Source organism: Barbatula barbatula, assembly GCF_947034865.1.
Source record: "Barbatula barbatula genome assembly, chromosome: 13".
NCBI classification, from domain to species: Eukaryota; Metazoa; Chordata; class Actinopteri; order Cypriniformes; family Nemacheilidae; genus Barbatula; species Barbatula barbatula.
Genome location: NC_136776.1, coordinates 11,000,642 through 11,021,268, shown reverse-complemented (window position 1 = coordinate 11,021,268; position 20,627 = coordinate 11,000,642). Strand labels below are relative to the sequence as shown.

The following is a 20,627-nucleotide window of genomic DNA, read 5'->3' as shown; positions in this document are numbered from 1 at the left end:
GACCAAAGGTATATCAGGGGCAGGCTACAGAGGCCCTGAGATGACAGGGGCACTTCAGGGGCCAATAAGATTTGGCCCCACCTCTAGAGCCGTCAGTGCGCAAGAGTCATTTGAAAGCAAACTTTTAACATTTCTTATAGTTTGTCACCGGGTTTGCACATGTTGAGTCCACTCCTCTGTAAATCTTTAAGGTTTCGTGGCTGTCGCTCAGCAAATTGGAGCCTCCTTCACAGATTTTCTATATGACTCGGGTCTAGAGAGTGGCTAGGACATTTAATGTGCTTCTGCTTAAGCCGCTCTTTGGTTGTCTTAGCAATATGTTTTTGGTCTTTGTCATGTTAAAGGCACATTCACAACCCATCTTCAGAGATCTAGTTAAGGGGGAGGTGGTTCTAGTCCAAGATTTGATGGTACGTGGGCCCGTCCCTCAGCCCCTCAATGCAGTGAAGTCATCCTGTACCAGTAGCATTGTAAAAGCCCTAAAGCATAATGTTTCCCACACTGTTTCTCTGTAGGGATGGTGTTTTTGGGGTCATAGTCAACATTTCTCTCCCTCCAAAAACAGGAGTCAATTGTGGTCTCACAGCACTTTCTCATAAGCCTTTTCTGAAGCATTGTGATGTTCATTGTCAAACTGCCTTCTTGGGCAAGAGGACCTTGCGAGTGCTTTGGGATTTTAATCTATTGTGGCATAGCGTGTTACCAATGGTTTGCTTGCTAACTGTGGTCCCAACTGTCTTGAAATCATTAACAAGCTTCTTCCGTGTACTGGTCTGATCTTTATCCTTTCTCATGATCATATTTACCCCATTATGGAAATCTTGCAGGGAGCTCCAGAATTGATAGTTATTTTGTATTTCTTCTATTTCCAAAAGAATCGCACCAACGGTTGTCTCCTGCTCACCAAGCTTCTGTCTGTAGCCTATTCAAGGTTTGGGCAGATGTACAATCTTGTCCCTGACATCCTTTTGAAACCTGTTTGGTCTTGACCATGGTGGTGGAGAGGTTGAATAAATATAAATATATATTATTTGGTTATATTTGGTTCCAAAATGAGGTAACTCCATTTAAAAGAAAATTCAAAAATCATGTTCTTTTATTGTGCATTCCAATGAATATAAATCAAACTGCAGTTGGTTTGATTTGATTTAAGCCATACAAACTCAAAAATACAGCTAACTTACACAATAAAAGCATATCTCATGTGTCTCAAATAAAGTTGACTCGTGTGTTCAAGGCAAACTAAGCCATGCGAATTAAGCCTAGGCATCAGTTACAAGCTGTTGACATGCTTTATAAATGAAGCTCCTGAACTGGTATGATGGGTAAAGCGATGTGAAAATGTAGCTTATGGCACACCTGGCAAGGCCGTGAGGTCATCAGTCACGAGCGAACGAACGGCTGCATCGTCTCACAGACACAACGCCAATGTTTATGTAATACCAATCTCTTCATAATAAACAGAAACGCCAATGCATGGAAGATTTCTTTACATAATGCCTTAAGTCATTTCATTTCCTGAATTTCTTCTTTAAAGACAACATAGTATAAAGTATGTTATCCATAGCGTGTCAATCAAGTTACAATGCTTCATTAAAAAAAACAAAGGGAACTGATCATATACCTTGGGATCATTTCGGTGAATAAAATAATATTTAAAACTGCATGGATCATATACAGGATGATTACAATGTGGAATGTGGAATACAATGCACAAAAGGTAGCTTACAATACTTAAAAAGTACCACAAAAGAAACTACCCTGCCCAAGATGTACTGTATGTACAGAATTTACACCATTTACACACCATACATTGTCCCATGAATATATTTCACTGTATACTTTTTGTACATAAAAACAAGGTCGGGTGCAAATGCAAATACGTCAAGCAAGATTTATGTTCTCTTTAACAAATGTCAAATGATATGCACGAAACAACAAAATAAATGCTTTGTTTTTTGGAAAATGTTTTTATGTAAACTGTTATGTAAACTACAGTCAGGCTAACAACATAATTGTATTCCATATTTGCTAAATAAAAATGGGTGTCATTTATAAACACACCAGAGATTTGATCAAGTTTACAGTGGATGATTTTACAAACATAAAAATGTGTCCTGCTTGTGTTGAAAACACGAATGTTGCCCAACAACTCCCATAGCAAATACTCCCATATTCACGGTTCACGTAAAGAGAAACGCAGTTCTAAACTCTACATGGAACATTTGATCAGCAAGACAATTCAAGACAAAAACACAGCTTATGAGACTGTGAGTGCAATATCATTTGTGAAAATATACTGATTTCATGACAAAAAGACTTTTCATATATTTAATTATACTCGGACAGGTTTTTGACATTAAAAACAACAATTTGCATAATGGAAATATTACCTTCAGATGCAAACATGTGATCCGTGATATAATGGACAATATTCTGTAACTAATCCAATAAAACAATGGGAGTGCATTTTCTGCATTAATCCTGTTACCTAAACTGCATTTAAGTGAAGCGGTTGAGTTTATCTGGATTATTTGATGCCATGTCCGAGAAGTCTTGGAAAATGTCCTGATAGGTTTCATCACCTGTATAAAAAAGGGATATAACAGATCAGTTGGAGAAGTACTAGAGAAAGTACAGCCCACCGGCATGCAAGCATGCTAAACACACAACTGGTGCACACCACAAGCCAAACACACACACACACACACACACACACACACAAACACACACACACACAAACAGCTGTGTACCTGCAGAACTTCATCAGAGAAACTCAGAAGACAGCAGGAAAATGCAGCAGAAAAGAAAGAAATGGAGATGTTTGCCGAGTTGAAAAGCATGTGACATCAAATAAATGAAATATCAAATATATAATGATCAATTATATTTGATCTCTCTGGCTATATTTTACATTCAAATTCCAAACACCTTAAAACATTCATGAGACTGTCGAGTACTATGAAGATTTTAGAGAACTTTTTATCGGTTATATGCAACCGACACAGTACAGCTTAACTTGTATCGAGGCTCTTTATCCACGTTATTTCGAATGCGAAAGTAAACAACGTGACGTACTTCCTTTTTGTGTTAAGACTTCCATATTATGAGCTAGCCGGTGGAAAACAATGGAAATGCTTTTAAAATGGCTCGGATGAATATTATTCACACACGCGATGTGATCTGTTTAGCGTCTGCGAAATTAATTAAAATGTAATTTAATGACAGGGCAAGTCCTGTAACTGTTGCAGCTGCGATCCTCTGGCAGGTAGGTTTGCTTAAGTCTATTGTGTTTTTAACTGCTTAATACATATAAAAATGCTAACAGCTAAATTTGAACTGTTAATATTATTATATTACTGTTTTAGTTGTGCTAACTCTCCCCATAAACTTCTGCCTTTAAACGTTTATTAATAAACGTTTAGTAATAGTTTATTAGTTATTGTAGTCAAATAGTCCAGGAGAAAGGACATCCAGTAGGCTATAATAATGAATAATGGATGCAGTTCATAGTGTAGTTTTGGGTTCCTCGCCACTGTTTGCCTGGCCGGGGGGCTGCTAGAATTTTATGGTTTTATTTCATTAACACTGCATATAGGAATTTATAGTCTGTCTGATATTTGACCTGTGTTTTGACTTGCATAACCTTATATGTTTTGCTTATAGTCAATGTTTTCCTGTACAGCTGCTTTATAACACTGAAAATTGTAAAAAGCGCTATATAAATAAAGCTGACTTGACTTTGACTATCATGCCAAGCTCTAACTGCAAACATTGTGTTTGTACCATTGGGTTCCAAACAGCTCAAAGATGGCGGCGGCCACATTTACACCAAAAATAAGGTTGATAATACACGATTAAAATATTTTTTTTGTTACCGACTGTGAGATGGGAAAGAGACAGAAAATAAAGGTGCCAAGAAATATACAACATATACTGTACAACAGTGTATTGCAGAATTGCATACAGTAAATCGTTCTGATAAGTCCATATCAATACAATGTGCATCAATACACTGAATAATTCTTCCAGCTTTACATATAAGGGCCGTTTAATGTTGACATTCATGAAACCTGAGACTAGCTTTTGTATGGTGGACGGCTGACATCAGTCCTGCTTTATTGTGCCCCTCTGTGACTACAACTAGTACTCCAACTCTTTACTACAGCTAAAATTGTATTATTATGATTTTAATAATATTCTTCAACAGAACTAACCCAATATGGCACTTTCATAAACAAAGAAAAACTATTAATAACATATATATATGCACATACATAACATCATTTCTTTTTTATTATCGTTTTCCTTTTGAAATATTTATATCTAAATAAACTCTGATTAACGTAAAAAGTTATATGGACGCTTGATTTAAAAAAATGATGCTTTTAATATAATTCTACAAATATAATTCACGCAAAACGTCTGCATCACTGTTTTGTTTTAAATAAAATTATTTTCTTAAAATCTCCTTTAATAGAAGTCTGCTACATAATATAGTTTATAAAATTAAAACCGTAAAAATTTGGTAAACCCTGTAATGCATTCATCATTTTTATTCTTGGACATCTCTGGTCTGATGTTAACACATCTAATGAAATATATATATATATATATATATATATATATATGGCCACATATATATATATATATATATATCAGGAATGTGCTGGACAGACTTCTGTGCCATTCAGAATTGAATTGCGAATGCTTTTTAACTTCTAATTCAATTTCTGCAGTAGTATTACATTGACATGAGGTAGCAAATGAAGTAGAATTAAAACGAATTATAATGGAAAATTAATGTATTTTACACAAATTACATATTAACTAGAAACCATCAAAACAGTTTGTCAAGAGAAAACCTGAATATCGACTTGACAAGTGTTGTTTGAAAGCTTACAAACATGTTGTAACCTATTTAAATGTAAACTTAATGATTTACGCCTATAAAAATTCTGTATTTCTATTATTTATCTGTATTTCACTATATTTCATGATTTTACGGATTTCCAAAATGTTATTATCTGTTAAATGATTTGATTGTTTATTTAGTAAATGTCACTTTATGTCAATAAAATTATAATTTAACTTATTGTGGCGTGTGGCCAGTTCAATTTTAAAATACATTTGTGAAAAAGAGCCAATTCTTAATTGAGATTTTTGCCCAATGGCAGAATGATCATAAATATGCTGTACACTCATTCAACTTGACTTTCAATACACCACCATTATAGACAGAAAACAAGTTATCAATAAGGCATATGTGTTTAACACCCTCTAACATCAAATTCACAAAACTACTGTATTTATTGCACATGTCCCCGTGCTTTTGACCCACTGTTTGTTAATAAGACGTTTTACATTACAAAAGGAGGTTAGATGAACCCATCCTGGGGTTATATGTAGCTCAGCTCCACTGGCTGTGTATGTACTGTACATGCCCAGATCTTGTTCATTGCTACAGCCTTTCATGGTTTTGATGTGTGTGTGTTAGGAGTCTCGGAGCTGTAAGCTAATAAACTCTTCCATACACTTTCTGTACTGCATTTCAGTAGGGCTGTTAGAGTTGTAATGACCTGTGTGACTGTACGGACCCTCCGACTCGCGCATCTCCTCGTTCATCTTGGCCAGTCGAAGCCTGCCGGAGATTCAGAGACGGGGGACATATAACACAACATTTCAACATGTGCAACATGTGCTTTGTGTAATATTATCTCTATCATCTTCTGATTTTCTCCTTTTGCGTTTAATGAGAACATTTGGGAAGTAATGAGGTTTAGCAACTGCTTGCATAAAAAAATGTATTCATTGATTTAGTTGTACTACATTTTTATAACAATAAAAGTGGGTACATTACAGAATTGTATTTTTATAACACTATCAAATGGAACAAACAGTGTGTAAATATTTGTGAAGAGACTCACAGTGTGACAATATCAGCGTTTGCCGCCTCCACTGCGATCAACAATGGCGTTTTATTCTCTATATCCGCTGCGTTCTGATTGGCTCCCCGTTTCAGGAATAAACACACCTGTCTGCAGCGAGAAAACACATTCAATAAAAGTGAATATTACCAAATCAACAACGTTCATCATATTACTGCAAAAATATGTCGTTCTTTATTTCCGGTGGGCGAGTACAAATTATAAAGTATTTCCATGCTTGTGTTCTGTTATTACTACATAGATAACAGTGAATCGAGTCTTAAAGATATTTCAGAATTTTTATTGGAATTCAAGTTTGTAAATGTAACTGCAGGTGACGGCAGCCTTGAAAGGGTACATGCTGAGGTCATTCTTTCCTAATAATATTTTTAAATTTAGCAAAATTTCGGACAATTTCAAAATGTGATTTGAAACTGATTCTAAAAACATCGCATAGCGATAAATTTTCTAGATCTTCAAATTCTACATCTCATCTGCTACTCAAATTGAATGATGAAACAAAAAATAATCATTATTTTGAACTTTAAAATAATGGGGCAGAAAGAGGAGTGGTCCTAGTACGGATGTTTGGTGCCCTCTTGTGATGAATATAGTGTACTGGAATAAAATAAACTTTATTAATGTTACATATTGTTATTTCTCTGTTTGAATAAGCTTTTTTATTACAGAACCAGGTGCAGGAGGATACAGCAATAATGAAAACATACATTTATGTACATAAATGTATGCTTTTTACAGACGGTTGTATCCAAAGTGACACATTTGGTCTGGTGATTTCTTATTTTCTACCATGGTTGTATATAATACAGTGTTGTTGAGGAGAACTTACCCAGTATGTCCCAGTATGGTGGCATGATGTAAAGGACCTCTACCGAGACTGTCCTGCAGGTTCACACTGGCTGAATTCTGGAGCAGGAATTCGCATGTAACCAGTGATCCCTGAATCAAACACATGTTATATTGGTAACACTGTACAGGCAGTTTATACAGTATTTGAAGCTTTTATTAGCTTGTTCTGCTAAACACAAAGTAAGATATTTGGAAGAATGTCAGTAACCAAATAGATCCCGTCCCCCATTTACTTCGATAGTATTTATTTCCCTACTATGGCAGTTAATGGGGGATGAGATATGTTTGGTTACTGATATTCTTCCAAACAACCCGAGGGTGAGAAAACAACGACAACGTTTTCATTTTTGGGTGAACTGCCCCTTTAAAGTTATCAATATGTTTCAATAAAAGTGATTTCTTACATAGGTTTTTTCTTATATGGGGCCAAACTTACAAACCTCAGCAACTAGATGATGTGTCGAGACCACTCACCCCATGAACGGCCATGATGAGCGGCGTCCGGTTCCCATCATCCATGTTGATCCAGTTCACCTCGGCTCCGTGAGCGAGAGCTTCAGCCATATCAGGCAGACTGCGCGACAGAGACGCCCAGTACAGCTGCAGACCCGGCGTCAACTGCTTCGGCTCAAAGAACACCGGGACATCTTTACCAGAACATTCAGCCTGAGGCTCACTGCCTTCTGAAAACAGATCATGTTCTAGTCAATCACAATACATTCGATTAAAGGGATAGTTCAGCCCAAAATGAAAATTCTGTCATGAAGTCTCTCTAGTTGTTCCAAACCTGTATACATTTGTTTGAACACAGAGAAAGATATTCGAACAAATGCTTGTAACCAAACAGTTCTTGGACCCTATTGACTACCATAGCAGGAAAAATGACAATGGTAGTCAAAGTGCCTCAGAATTGTTTACAGAACAACAAAAATGATCAAGTGGTGGCCAAGAACTGTTTGGTTACAATTCATTTTCCCAATAATGACAGAATTACATTTTTTGGGTAAACTGTCACTTTAAAGTCCCAGTAAAATAAAATATCACAATGCATTTTCTTTCATGAAATATTGCAGCGTTTATTGTTAATAGTTTATTAATGTGGGTAATTTGTGTGCCCTCAAAATCTTCAGTTAAAATCTGAAAATGCACTTCCGTCCTGTAATGACTAACCACCTTAAATGACGTACTGTATGTTAGACGGCTTGGGCGGAGCATCCATTTACTCCTCCCATTCAACTGTCAGTCTGCTGCCAGTTTCATTTTAAAACGCATTGGCTGTTTTTATACATCCAATCAAATCACAGAGAAAGACGAAAGCCACGCCCACTATTCTTCTCATTAGAAATTCCGTTTCACTCTGAGATGCGTCAAAATACTGAAGTAAAAAGGATCGCAACTTCTGGTTGACGGAGACTTTAAGAAGGGTCAAATACAGCTTGCCAACAGGATGTCTGACATCGTGTTGTATGTTAATTATTTAAATGTCATCGGTTTTCAATTTCATAATTGATCTTAATGGGACAAGTCTACATACAAACGTGCATGAATGAGAATTGACAACTAAGACAGAGGGAATTTTTTTTAGTCAATAAACACTTTTTTGATGCTATCATACGGGCTTGGAATATATAATACTAATAATTGTATATGTTGATAGAATAATATTTTGTTGACAATTTTGCCTGAAACACAGCCCATGTGTTCAATAATGGACATCAGACTGACCCGTGTCATGCATGCTGGTCGAGTTCAGCATTTCTTTTCTTCCCTCGGCGAGATTCTGTGTCTCACTGTCTGTACTTTTCACTGTAAAAAATGACGTTTATCATAGACTGACTTGAAAACACAACTTGCCGTATTCAGCACCATTACCAAACTTTGTGAAATACAAAGTCGAACACGAACAAAGGCATGGATGATGGTTGTGAGAATTGTAAACGTTCCAAAAAAGTAACAAAATAAAGCTGACATTCGAGCTCTGTCGAAAACCTAGTGCGCTAAACAGCATTGTCAAGCATCGAATGCTTCACGGGCCTTCAAAGATCTCTTGATTTGAAGTGACATTGCATGTGTCTTTCACAATGCAGAACACAAAAGACGATTTGGAGAAATGTCTCCATACAATGGAAGTCAAAGGGGTTCAGTGTTGTTTGGTTACCAAAGGACTTCAAAATATCTTCTTTTGCGTTCTGCAGAAGAAAGAAAGCCATACATGTTAGGACTGATATTCATTAAATAATAGCAAGTCAGCTCAATTGATTTTTTGAAAAAAGCTCTTGACTGATATTTAATATGTTCTCTTCAGAAAAGCCAACTGGGTGTGGATGGGTAGATGGTGCAAAAGGAACAGGGTGCAGGGTGACCTAAACTGCTGTACTTACTACTACGCAGCTTGGCGGAGGTGTTAAAGTAGGAGAAGAGAGAATCAAGTTCATCTACACAGAAGAGAGACTCGTAGTGCGCTTCAGCAACACAAAAGCCAAGAGGAAGGTTAGCATCATACACACACACACACACACACAGAGAGAGAGAGAAAGAGCAGAATGTTTTCAGTTTTAGCCTCAATATCTAAAACTTATACTAAATAAAACAACAAAGAAATAAATCCAATCCCAAATCCAACAGCATCTGTCTTGAAATTAACGGATGAAAATGGAGGATATGTTAGATGTCTTGTTAGATCTCCAAACAGTTTCTCTAAAATCATCCTCTTTATTCAACCAGCTCTAAAACAGAAAAGTAAGGGGTGATTCACATTTTGTGTCTAAGGCCGTGCGGAAAATGCTAGCTGTGCCGGTTTTCTAGTCAAATCATAGATTTGCGGACTATTTCCATATCGATGCGGCGCCGACGCAACTAGAAAAATGTGTGCTGCGACCGCGTGGCTCCCTATGTGCGCGCATGCTGCATGTCTACATTTAAAAAAAAGAACTTGCGCAAGCAAATGACGCGAAATGTGTATCGGCCAACTAGTTACACTACATGCAGAATATTGCATGTAGACGGGTCATAAGCAGACAGCCCTTCAGTGTTGTACTAAAGCTCAACTTTTATGCCACAAACATGACAAAACATTTGACTGAACCTTGCGCTAACCGAGTGTACATCTGTAGGAAAGGTTGACGACTCACCTGAGGAGCCAGAGGCTGGACGGGTTTTCGTTGACGCTGGTCCTTTTGAAGGCTGAACTTCTGAGCAGCCACTGAGAAGTTTGTCCTGACTACTCAGTGCTAAAACCTTCTGTCTGATCTCATCTTCCGACCGCCTTTGGACGAACCTTCGCTCCACATACTTGGCTTTGATGTAAGCCTCCATTTCATGCCTGCGAGTCAAAACAAAAGCATCAAATGAACCTCATGCTAATGATGATGCTGTGTTACGTTTGTGTTTAATGTTAACAAACTACAGTTGCTTCATGCCAATAACAAATTACGTTTACCTACAGTCCTGTACTGGCATTGTTTGGAACCACCAAAATGGATTTGCAGATTGGATTTTAAAGAAACAATAACCGATTAAAGGTGTAAGGCGTACGTTTTGTTTGGATACTTGAACTAGCAAGTGTAAGATTAGAAAACTTTGAAAAGCCCAACGATTATTACGGTTACTTTAGCAAGGATATATGAATTGAATATGTCGGATATGGCTTTGTGGGAAATGTCAGTGATTGGCTGTTTACATTCAGATGGCCTCTTGGATTGTCAAAGGAAGGTCTGGCTATGTGAGACTAGACGTAATTTGACTTCAACACATGTAAACATAAACGTAAGCAAAGTAACCTGCAAGTTTATGAAAAAGTTACGGATTGCAGCTTAAAGAAGAAAGATATTCATGTAATTACTAAAACCAAATATCTAGCTAATATTTTCAAAAGATTTGTCCGGCAAAGGCCTTAATCATTATTGCAAGAAACTTATGTTTAAAATGTAATTGTGAAAACTTTTATTTGGCAAATGTTTAATGTACAAAATGTGCAAATTCTGCTTGCATTGTATTACCGGGGTTCTCCTGGCTGTGGTTTTCTGGCTTGAAGCTCTTCCTGACGTGCCTCGTATATCTGATTTATAACACCATTTCCCAGCTCACACATCAGCTAGCAAAAAGAACAGATATTATTAGTGCTTTAGATACATTTTCCATCCCCATAAACAAAGACTATATTATTTAAAACATAAGAGTTTTATTAAAGGTGCACCACATTATGTTTGTTTACATTTTACTGGTTGATATAGCTGACGTTTTTATACTGACTTTTCTGTCAGGATTACTACTGAGAGATTTCTGAGATGAACATTTCCAGAAGTAAAGCCTATCTGGACAGATGTTTATGAGTTCTGACAACCATCAGTCAATCCTCCCTGCTTATTACGACATTCATCTGTCTATAAACTCTCACCTTAAGCAGCTCAGGCTCCCATGTGTCCAGTGTGAGAGACCGGACCTTAGAGAAGTGAACTCCAAGACTCCTGAAGAGCCAAACAGATGCAAATTACACCACATATAGTTCTTGTGACAAAATGTCAAAAACATGGGGCTTATGCATCATTCATGTGTGTAACAAACAGTGCACATCGAGTCATGTGTGAAAACTAAAACGTTTCCCATTAAATGCCAACAAAGCAAATCGAAATCTGCTATTTCATATTAAGTATTCAAGGATCGTATTGTTGGTATAGAAAACACACCTGTGTATCCCGGAGCACTGGATGCATAGAGTGATGCCCAGGTTAATGCTGGCCCAGCGCGGGTCGGGCTGCCCACAATCACAGCAGGTGTTATTACCATCAATGGCCATAACCTTCTGCAGCGCGCTGTCCCCTTTAAGAGTCTTCTCTCGCGTTTCACCGCTCGACTCCAGACTGCCTGTGGATGCAGACATTTTCTGCCAAACACACCCCACCGCTGGTTATCATCATGGTTATCTTTCTTTGCATGAAGGACATGTATATATTCTCAAAGCTACCTCGGCGTCCTCTGCTCTGTCCCGAAAAGCTGTTGCGATGCTGTTTTGGACGGCTGTGATCCAGGCCTGCCTGAGCTTCTCGGAGTCTGCCTGCATCATACAACTCCTGCATAGGACAAAGAACATCACTTATTCAGACGCTGATACATTTGGCTGAAGGATCGGTGTTGGAATGTGTCAAGACTTACTTTGTCGGAGAAACAACTTCGAAACAGAATCGCCGTTCGATGTCTTCGCAGTGCTTGACGGTGCATAATCGCAAATCTTCCACTACGACTGTGGGATTATCCTGACAAAAAGATGAAAATGACAAACGACAGATCAAGAAATGTGCTGTAGTTTGGGTAACTATTTTGTAAACATCTCGTTTATATGATGAGGCATAAGCTTTACCTTAAATTTCTTCTGGTACACTAGCTGATTGTTTTGAATCGAGAACCACCGCCTGCAAACAACATTTGAGATTCGACTGCAGTAAATATAAATATATCAAAGTCTACACCAATGTATCGTGACATTATGTTTTTTCTGAGCTTTTGCGCTGCAGTTTCACAATTTCAATGCACGTGTCCTTTAAATCCAAATGGATTGCGATTGGCTGAGAAAAATGCACGTGATCTCAACTATTTGTAATGTTTTCTTTAGAAGAAATATACTTTGTTATTGTCTTAAATTTAGAACAATTGTTTAAACTTTACCTAGTTATTGTCCGTGGTGTCCTTTAGGCAAAATAAAATGCATTTACAGCTGAAACTTACAAAGAAATATCTAGGTTGTAAAATAGTGCATTGCATTCGTTATTTGTTTGCACATCATTTTACAGAATGTGCACTTACAGTTTCCATACAAAGCAAAATACTACATGTACCGTAATTCATTTATGTTACGTTTAGGTTCCCAGCTGGTAAATTCCCAGCTACAGAGTGAGAAAATATTACGTATGTAGAAAAGTAAAGTGTAAAATAAAGTAGTACCCGTTGTTTTGAGTATGGTTTTCAGATTTGAGCACCAATACTCACAATACAAACAGTTTGGCAATACACTTGTGTATACAGTAGTAAAAATACAATCCAAAGTATTTCCTGGAGCTGAACACACAGACCTGTTCCATGTTTTGAAGGCGTTACTGGCCCTCTTGAACAGATATCCCTCCATGACAATCCCATTATCTGCGTCAACATTATACTCCAGTTTGGTGTCGTCATTCGAAAAGTCCTGAGAAGAAATATTTGGAGAAACTTTATTACATCGAGAAACACAAAAACTCAACTGAATTGTTGCAATTCCTTAACCAATTTCAAAATGACTTATACTCCTCATAAACATTTACATGTTGGCTGATGAACAGAACGTTTATAACATTTGATATATTTTAAGATGGTTCATAACTGAAATGTTAATGATCATGTCAGCACAATTGAGGCTATTGAGCGCCCACAAATCCTCACTAAAAAGCATAACATGTTCTTACTCAATATCTTGTTTTTCCTTTCAATTTGTTTTTAACCCCATTGGCTGGTATTTTTTCTTGTTTTACAAATAAAATACATATTAGATAAAACTAAATGTCCGTATTAAGTGATTTTACTTTTCAAGTGAATAAGAATTTATTTAAGAATCTAACTGGAAAAGAAGATAAATCTTTTAAATCTTTTTGATAAAAGTGGTACTCTAAGCTCATAGTAATACCTTAAGACGACTATCGATGTAACGTAAAAGTTATATTTGTAATATTTTTATTTTATTTTATTGGGATTTCTTGCGATTTTGTTCACAAGATCCTTGTTTACGTTCATTTTTCGGAAACCTTTTGCATAACAAAATAAAGCATGTTTAGAAATAACATGAGTGTATAACGTCACATCAGTACAGAAATATATAGTCCTTCTGAAACCTAGTATGTCCAAATTGGCAGTTTTTTCAGGAAATGGAAAGACACTGTACTTTTGACAAGCTGACAAGCACTTTTTAATACTTTTTATTTGTTTGTCGCTGGGTTTTGCAAATATGTAACCAAGGATGACTAATAATAATGATTTACGACAAAACATTTAAATCACAAAACATGGAGATACAAGGTTTAAGAAGGACAGCAGCGATGTGACAGATCTCTCTAGACACCGGCTCTTGATCACTTTGAAAGCAATGATGTAGAATAACCTAGCACTGTTGTTTCCCGTAAATGTCAGGTGATCTTAGCTGAGCTCAGACTAGTTAAACTGACTGATCTCAGACTAGAGTCCCGGTAACACTTGAGCCGTCACTGGATGCTGTGTTTTGGTCTGTTTGTTTCATTCTGGAGTGAAACCTCAGGCAGGTGACGGTAGATAAGAGTGAAACATTAGTAGGGGAGGTTAGTTTACATCCTGACCTGCGTGGAACCAGTTTGATCCAGAAGCTTCTTGCATGTGACACACACTTATGCTACATGTGTATCTAGCATAACATGAAGATAGTACTCAATACTCAACAGGCGTATGAAGCGATGATGTCAACAACAAAAAAGGTTCATACGAATAAGCCAACTGCTAATATAGTAACATATTCTTGTGAGATCAGGCTGGACTGTGATAGTGTTCCTGTGAACTTCCTCTACGTTCCCAGCAGAGCGACTTGTGATGCTTATGTGACAGCAGCGACCGTTACTAAAATGCAGATTTGGTTTCCATCTCTGAAACCCGATCATTCGACCATGAGCTTATATGTCAGCTGGACTTCTCTCGCTTGAGTCCTTTCCACTGTGACGCACATCTCATATCTGTCAGACTTCAAAGGACGAAGCTACAACTGCTTACAACACCAAAAAGCAACCATACTTTTACTCTTTCTTTAGTTACTGTAACTGTTTAAATCCTGTGTTCCTGTAGATCAATTGGTAGAGCAGTAAGGGTTTTAATCCCAGGTGGAAAACTGTAAATCGGATAGAAGCGTCTGTCAAATGCATGCATGTAAATGAAATGGCAGAAGGTATTGTTTTAGGGTCAACGGCATGACCTGGATATTGGATCTATTATTGTGATATTACGACAGCCCTAGTTGGAACCAAACAGCTGCCCTTCAAAACAAAGCCAACACACCCCTCCATGTAGACCCTCATAACTGTTTATAAATTGACATACAGTATATTAAGAATTTATATATATGATGTCAAGGTTAGTCCTGGTTGTCAAATGGCTCAAATAAGTTTTAACTTTTTACATAGTGGTTATGAAATTGTACTTGAACTCTGTTAAAACTATTATATTAAATAGATTTTTTCTTCAATGAAACTTGACCAAAACCGATTCCCATTCAAATACAGAGATATCGCCCATCAAAATGACCGGTAACAACCCTAAATCCTTTCCTCACACTTACACACAACATCAACAAAATCATAAACATGAAGTGAGGTGTAAGTTACAAGATTTCACCATGATGAAAACACTATAAACCATCCGGAACATTCAAAAGAAGCAAACAGAAGCAAACCAAACCAAAGGAAAGTCAACCAAGCACTCCAAGATCAAACAGTAGGACATACTAGGTCATCCAACACAAACCATATTCCTTCTTTATTTCAAAGTGGATTGTAGAGACACAGATATATACTGAACATATAGAAGAATGTTACTTTTTTTCCACTACTAAAGAAATAAAGAGCATAAACTCACCAGATACCAAACATAGTGGAAGCGACTGAAGATCTTCATACTGAAGACAAATGCGTCATGTGGTACCTGTTATCTCTCTCCTCATTCTATACACAGCAAACATCGTTTGTGTGTGTGTACGTACATGTGTATAAAGATTCGCAGCTTTGGTACCCATTGTAAGCTCCTCCCCTATAGGAAAGCTCCTGTATGTGTGTGTGATCAAAGTCATTAACCGTGGCTCATGGGTCAGATTCACAAAAAGGAGAAGAGCATGAAACATTTACGCCATCAGCTCTGCCTTGAAGTCATCACTATACATTTTACATTTACATTTAGTCATTTGGCAGACACTTTTATCCAAAGCGACTTACAGATGAGGAAACATTGGAAGCAATTTTAACAACATAGGCAACAAAGTGTATCAAACTAGTCCATTAACGCCTAGCATAGTATACAAAGCTATACAATTATAACTATAAAATAATCTTGATTTGTGTAACAAGCGCCTCACATTCTTATGTATATAGAGTAGATCAGCATGTAATGTGTTAAACGGCATTAGTGACCGCATGTTAGCTTAAATGTTAGTAGGATTATATTTATTATACTACGCCATAATATTTGAGACATTCTCCGGTGGCCCATCAATCTTGAGTATTTTTTTACGAATTTAACAGTCTATAATATTTTCCAGGAATAAATAACATATCTAACCTTTTTTGTAAATTAGAAATTAAGAAAAAATATGTCAATTAAGAAGAATGTTGTTCTTAAGAATGTTTTGTGAATCCGACACCTAGTTCTTGGTTTTCCAAAGACTTAAGGTCTGTGCACATACAGTCCGAAATTTTTGCATGCATTTTTTCCTATTTGGTGTCTCTGAATTGTCAAAACGCCTCTTAAAAAGGCCTGCTTCGGATGCGAAAAATGCAGAAAATCGAACCCATTCCAGATTGTTTTATGACGGACGAAAAATATCGGAGCCAGTGTGTAAATGTAATTGACACACAACTTGAGGTCGTATTTATTTTTTAACGTGCGGAAATTTCGGACGCAAATTTCAGACTCAATATACAAAGGCCTCAACGACATTTCTTTAATAAATAAAAAAATGTACCCCCCTGGATTATTTATTTTCATTTTTGCGCCTCTTCCTGCTTTCACAACGTTGAGCATCAAATGAGATTTTTCATATAAAATGATTTGTTTTATGTTCAGCTGAGAAAGAAAAGTGATACACCAGGGAAATTCTAAGAGACTTTCTGCAAAATCCTAAAACTTTGTTTACTTTTTAACTGCCGGCATTTAAAAGGAAAGGACAGAAGCGACAGACTCACCTGCAGTGCGGCCTCATATGAGTGCAGAGAAAAGAAGACAGACCGCGTTAGAAACTGCTGACACAGCAGAGAGAGAAAGACAGAGAGAGAGGAACAAGTAAAAATAGATCACTGCTGAAGGCAGTCAAGGGATCAAGGGTGAGCAGAATTTTGGCACAAGCAGGTGAATCCTCATGTGCCCAATATGGGACTTTACTGTACATGCTGTAATGCAGTGGTAATGTTTTAGACTTAAGTAGTTTAAGTCCACCAAGCAGGGAACTACCAAACAAAACACCCTACCCCGTCACCAGGGCTGTCATAATATACAGTAATGAAATGATTTTATAACCGTGATTATTCATATATCGTCAGAACATATTATAATATCATAAGCAATTTGGCACTAGTGTTCTGTTGACCATTCAAAATAGTAGGTGGTCTTACTGCATTCATTGCCTTAAGAGCCACAATTGTTATGAAAACCATCTCTGCCTCCGTACACTCATATTTTGACCAAATAAACAAAAGTATTTGGCTGATATTGCTTATTTTAATAACTAAATGCATGATCGACTGCATCTGCATAGATGTTTGCATTTGATAGAGGCTTTGCTGTACATTATGGATATAGGCCCATGACGTCACTGAATAAAGACTTTAAGAAAACTAAATCAATGCTTTCTGTCAAAACAAACAGGACTTTGGCTTGTTTATATTACGAATATGTACATTGGGACATGTATGTTCAATAGTAGATTCCAAGTTGCTGGGATACAGTATTAAAACATGAAAGTATGCTGCCGTTTGTATAATGTACTAAACTTTTGGTATCGTGACCACTTCTGCCAAACTGCTGCATACAAGTTTCAGCCCAAATCCCCCATCATGCCTTGAGGTAATGCCTAAAGATGAGTAGCTTTACTGTCATAACAACAACTTTATTACTCTGCATTTATTATTAAAACCATGCATACGATAGCAGTTAAAATCAACTGTATGGTTTCAAGAAGTCACACAGCATTTCAGAAAACCCAATGAGATGAGAAAATTATGTAATGACTATCTTCACGCAAACACTAGGGGTTGGATATCGTTTGAATTTAGCGATTCCAATTCCGCTTATCGATTCCACAGTTGGAGTAAAACGATTAGATATCAACCTGTATGGTCATTTACCCTGCTTATTGACTGATTTGCAAAATATATATATATTTATGAGCACCACTTTGTGTGTATACACTCACTTAAAGGATTATTAGGAACACCTGTTCAATTTCTCATTAATGCAATTATCTAATCAACCAATCACATGGCAGTTGCTTCAATGCATACAGGGGTGTGGTCCTGGTCAAGACAATCTGCTGAACTCCAAACTGAATGTCAGAATGGGAAAGAAAGGTCATTTAAGCTATTTTAAGTGTGGCACGGTTGTTGGTGCCAGACGGGCCGGTCTGAGTATTTCACAATCTGCTCAGTTACTGGGATTTTCACTCACAACCATTTCTAGGGTTTACAAAGAATGGTGTGAAAAGGGAAAAACATCCAGTATGCGGCAGTCCTGTGGGCGAAAATGCCTTTGTCGATGCTAGAGGTCAGAGGAGAATGGGCCGACTGATTCAAGCTGATAGAAGAGCAACTTTGACTGAAATATCCCCTCGTTACAAGGTATGCAGCAAAGCATTTGTGAAGCCACTACACGCACAACCTTGAGGCGGATGGGCTACAACAGCAGAAGACCCCACCGTGTACCACACATCTCCACTACAAATAGGAAAAAGAGGCTACAATTTGCACGAGCTGACAAAAATTGGACAGTTGAAGACTGGAAAAATGTTGCCTGGTCTGATGAGTCTCGATTTCTGTTGAGACATTCAGATGGTAGAGTCAGTATTTGGCTTAAACAGAATGAGAACATGGATCCATCATGCCTTGTTACCACTGTGCAGGCTGCTGGTGGTGTAATGGTGTGGGGGATGTTTTCTTGGCACACTTTAGGACCCTTAGTGCCAATTGGGCATCGTTTAAATGCCACATCCTATCTGAGCCAAACGTTTCTCACCATGTCCATCCCTTTATGACCACCATGTACCCATCCTCTGATGGCTACTTCCAGCAGGATAATGCACCATGTCACAAAGCTCGAATCATTTCAAATTGGTTTGACAATGAGTTCACAGTACTAAAATGGCCCCCACAGTCACCAGATCACAACCCAATAGAGGATCTTTGGGATGTGGTGGAACGGGAGTATTAGTATGGTGTTCCTAATAATCCTTTAGGTGAGTGTATATACACACAAACACACACACATATGCTATAATGTGACTATGGTAAGTTTGTGGTTTCTGTGCTTTACTACAAACAATATAGTTTAAATATGCTTACTATAGTAAAAATATGGTGAATATGGGCTTTTGTTGATATATCAGCGGATCGCAAGGTAACACATGCACATTTAAGAAAAAAGTTGCATAGAAATTGATAAGAGGAATTAAAATGTACATTTCAAGTATCCGATTCCTATTCTTTTGATCCTGATCTGATTCCTAACCTCTCGATTTGATTCCGAATTGGAATTGATTTTCGATTCCCGACTCTACTGTGCACTGCATAGCCAAATCCACAATGAAATCTCACTGGTTGAAAATCCACAGACACTGCATACAATATTCAGAAAGCCGGTCATTCAGACTCAAGCCTGGTGATCATGCAGGTGTGTTTTTTAAGGAGCTCTCGTACCTTCTGCTGTATAGTCGAGAGTTTCATTTCCATGTCCTTCTTCTCTTTAACTGCATCCACCACCAGCTGATCCAACTGAAAGAGACGTAAATGTGTGTAAAGACCCTTTTATACGTATGTAGTTTTGTGTAAACAAACGATTACAAAGGAAGGTCTTTTATCAAACTGTTTGCTCAAAAAGTGCTTTTGGTACAAAAAGTTTGTATTATATAGAATCTTGTGTTGTTATACTTTAGAACTGATTTACAGACATCCTAACATCCTATACTTTAGCGGCTTTCTATATAACATCACAGTAAATGGATTTTTGAAGGGATAGTTCACCCATAAATCTTAATTTTTTATAATTTATTTTTATTATTTTATAATTTACTTATGACTTTGTTTCTTCTGCAGAACACACAAGAAGATATTTTGACTAATTCGAACAACACTGAACCCCATTGCCTTCCATTGTATAAACAAAAAATTTATTTCATAAAATATCTTCTATTGTGGTCCACAAAATACAATGTAGAGATATGCGGATGGGCTATTATTTCATCCGCAACTGCATTACAAAACTCTTCATCCATACGCCATCCATCCGCACCAACCCTTTTGACCAATTTTCAAAACCCCATCCGCTGATTGGGTGATGCAAGGTCGCTGCAGTACACTCCGATCGGCGCACAGGAACAAAAATAAATAAATAAATAGACTAAATTAAACGCACTTCGGCAAACCTCAGATAACAATATTTAACAATGTATACATATATTTTTCATTTGATTGGTTCAACAGCCCCCCACCCGCCCAAATTTTATTAAAATATTATATCGGCGGAGTCCGCGGGTGTAACCTCCAACCGCACATCTCTAGTTGAAACTATACCATTAATATTGTCGAAAACTAATTGTAAGCAAATGGATGGTCAATTGTCCGTGCAAAATGTTTTTCTTTGAAAGATCGTGTCACTTTTATAAGTCGTGATGACTATTATTAAGGGATTCACCAATATGTATATTTTGGCGATAACCGATAATTATTTAACACTGGAAGCCGACAACAGATATATTGGCCGATATACGTATCTAAATATGAATATACAATTTTCTGATACTGAAGCAAAAGGCAAAAAGGGGACAACTGCTTTTATTTGAAAAAATGTCCACAGAAAACAAGGTAACCATTA

The 20,627-nt window shown here is 37.2% G+C and overlaps 1 protein-coding gene across 11 annotated transcripts in view; it reads right to left on the bottom strand.

Annotated features, from left to right (window-relative positions):
- Positions 1–1,068: 1,068 nt before the first annotated feature.
- LOC306902581 (arf-GAP with coiled-coil, ANK repeat and PH domain-containing protein 2-like) overlaps positions 1,069–20,627 on the bottom strand; it is a 36,876-nt gene continuing 17,317 nt past the window's right edge. Inside the window, exons 9-24 of one of the 11 annotated variants that reach the window (XM_079471245.1) lie at positions 19,454–19,528; positions 12,863–12,975; positions 12,459–12,479; positions 12,154–12,205; positions 11,949–12,049; positions 11,761–11,866; positions 11,483–11,679; positions 11,194–11,263; positions 10,796–10,890; positions 9,929–10,119; positions 8,523–8,603; positions 7,272–7,480; positions 6,778–6,887; positions 5,928–6,038; positions 5,580–5,641; positions 1,070–2,585 (exon numbers count right to left, since the gene is read on the bottom strand). In XM_079471245.1, coding sequence (XP_079327371.1) covers positions 2,503–2,585; positions 5,580–5,641; positions 5,928–6,038; positions 6,778–6,887; positions 7,272–7,480; positions 8,523–8,603; positions 9,929–10,119; positions 10,796–10,890; positions 11,194–11,263; positions 11,483–11,679; positions 11,761–11,866; positions 11,949–12,049; positions 12,154–12,205; positions 12,459–12,479; positions 12,863–12,975; positions 19,454–19,528 — 1,677 coding nt within the window. In that variant the 3' untranslated portion in view covers positions 1,070–2,502. Of the gene's footprint in view, positions 2,586–5,379; positions 5,642–5,927; positions 6,039–6,777; positions 6,888–7,271; positions 7,481–8,522; positions 8,604–9,928; positions 10,120–10,795; positions 10,891–11,193; positions 11,264–11,482; positions 11,680–11,760; positions 11,867–11,948; positions 12,050–12,153; positions 12,206–12,458; positions 12,480–12,862; positions 12,976–19,453; positions 19,529–20,627 lie in introns of those variants that run through there. The other 10 variants (XM_079471252.1, XM_079471250.1, XM_079471248.1 and 7 more) reach the window with 10 other exon arrangements.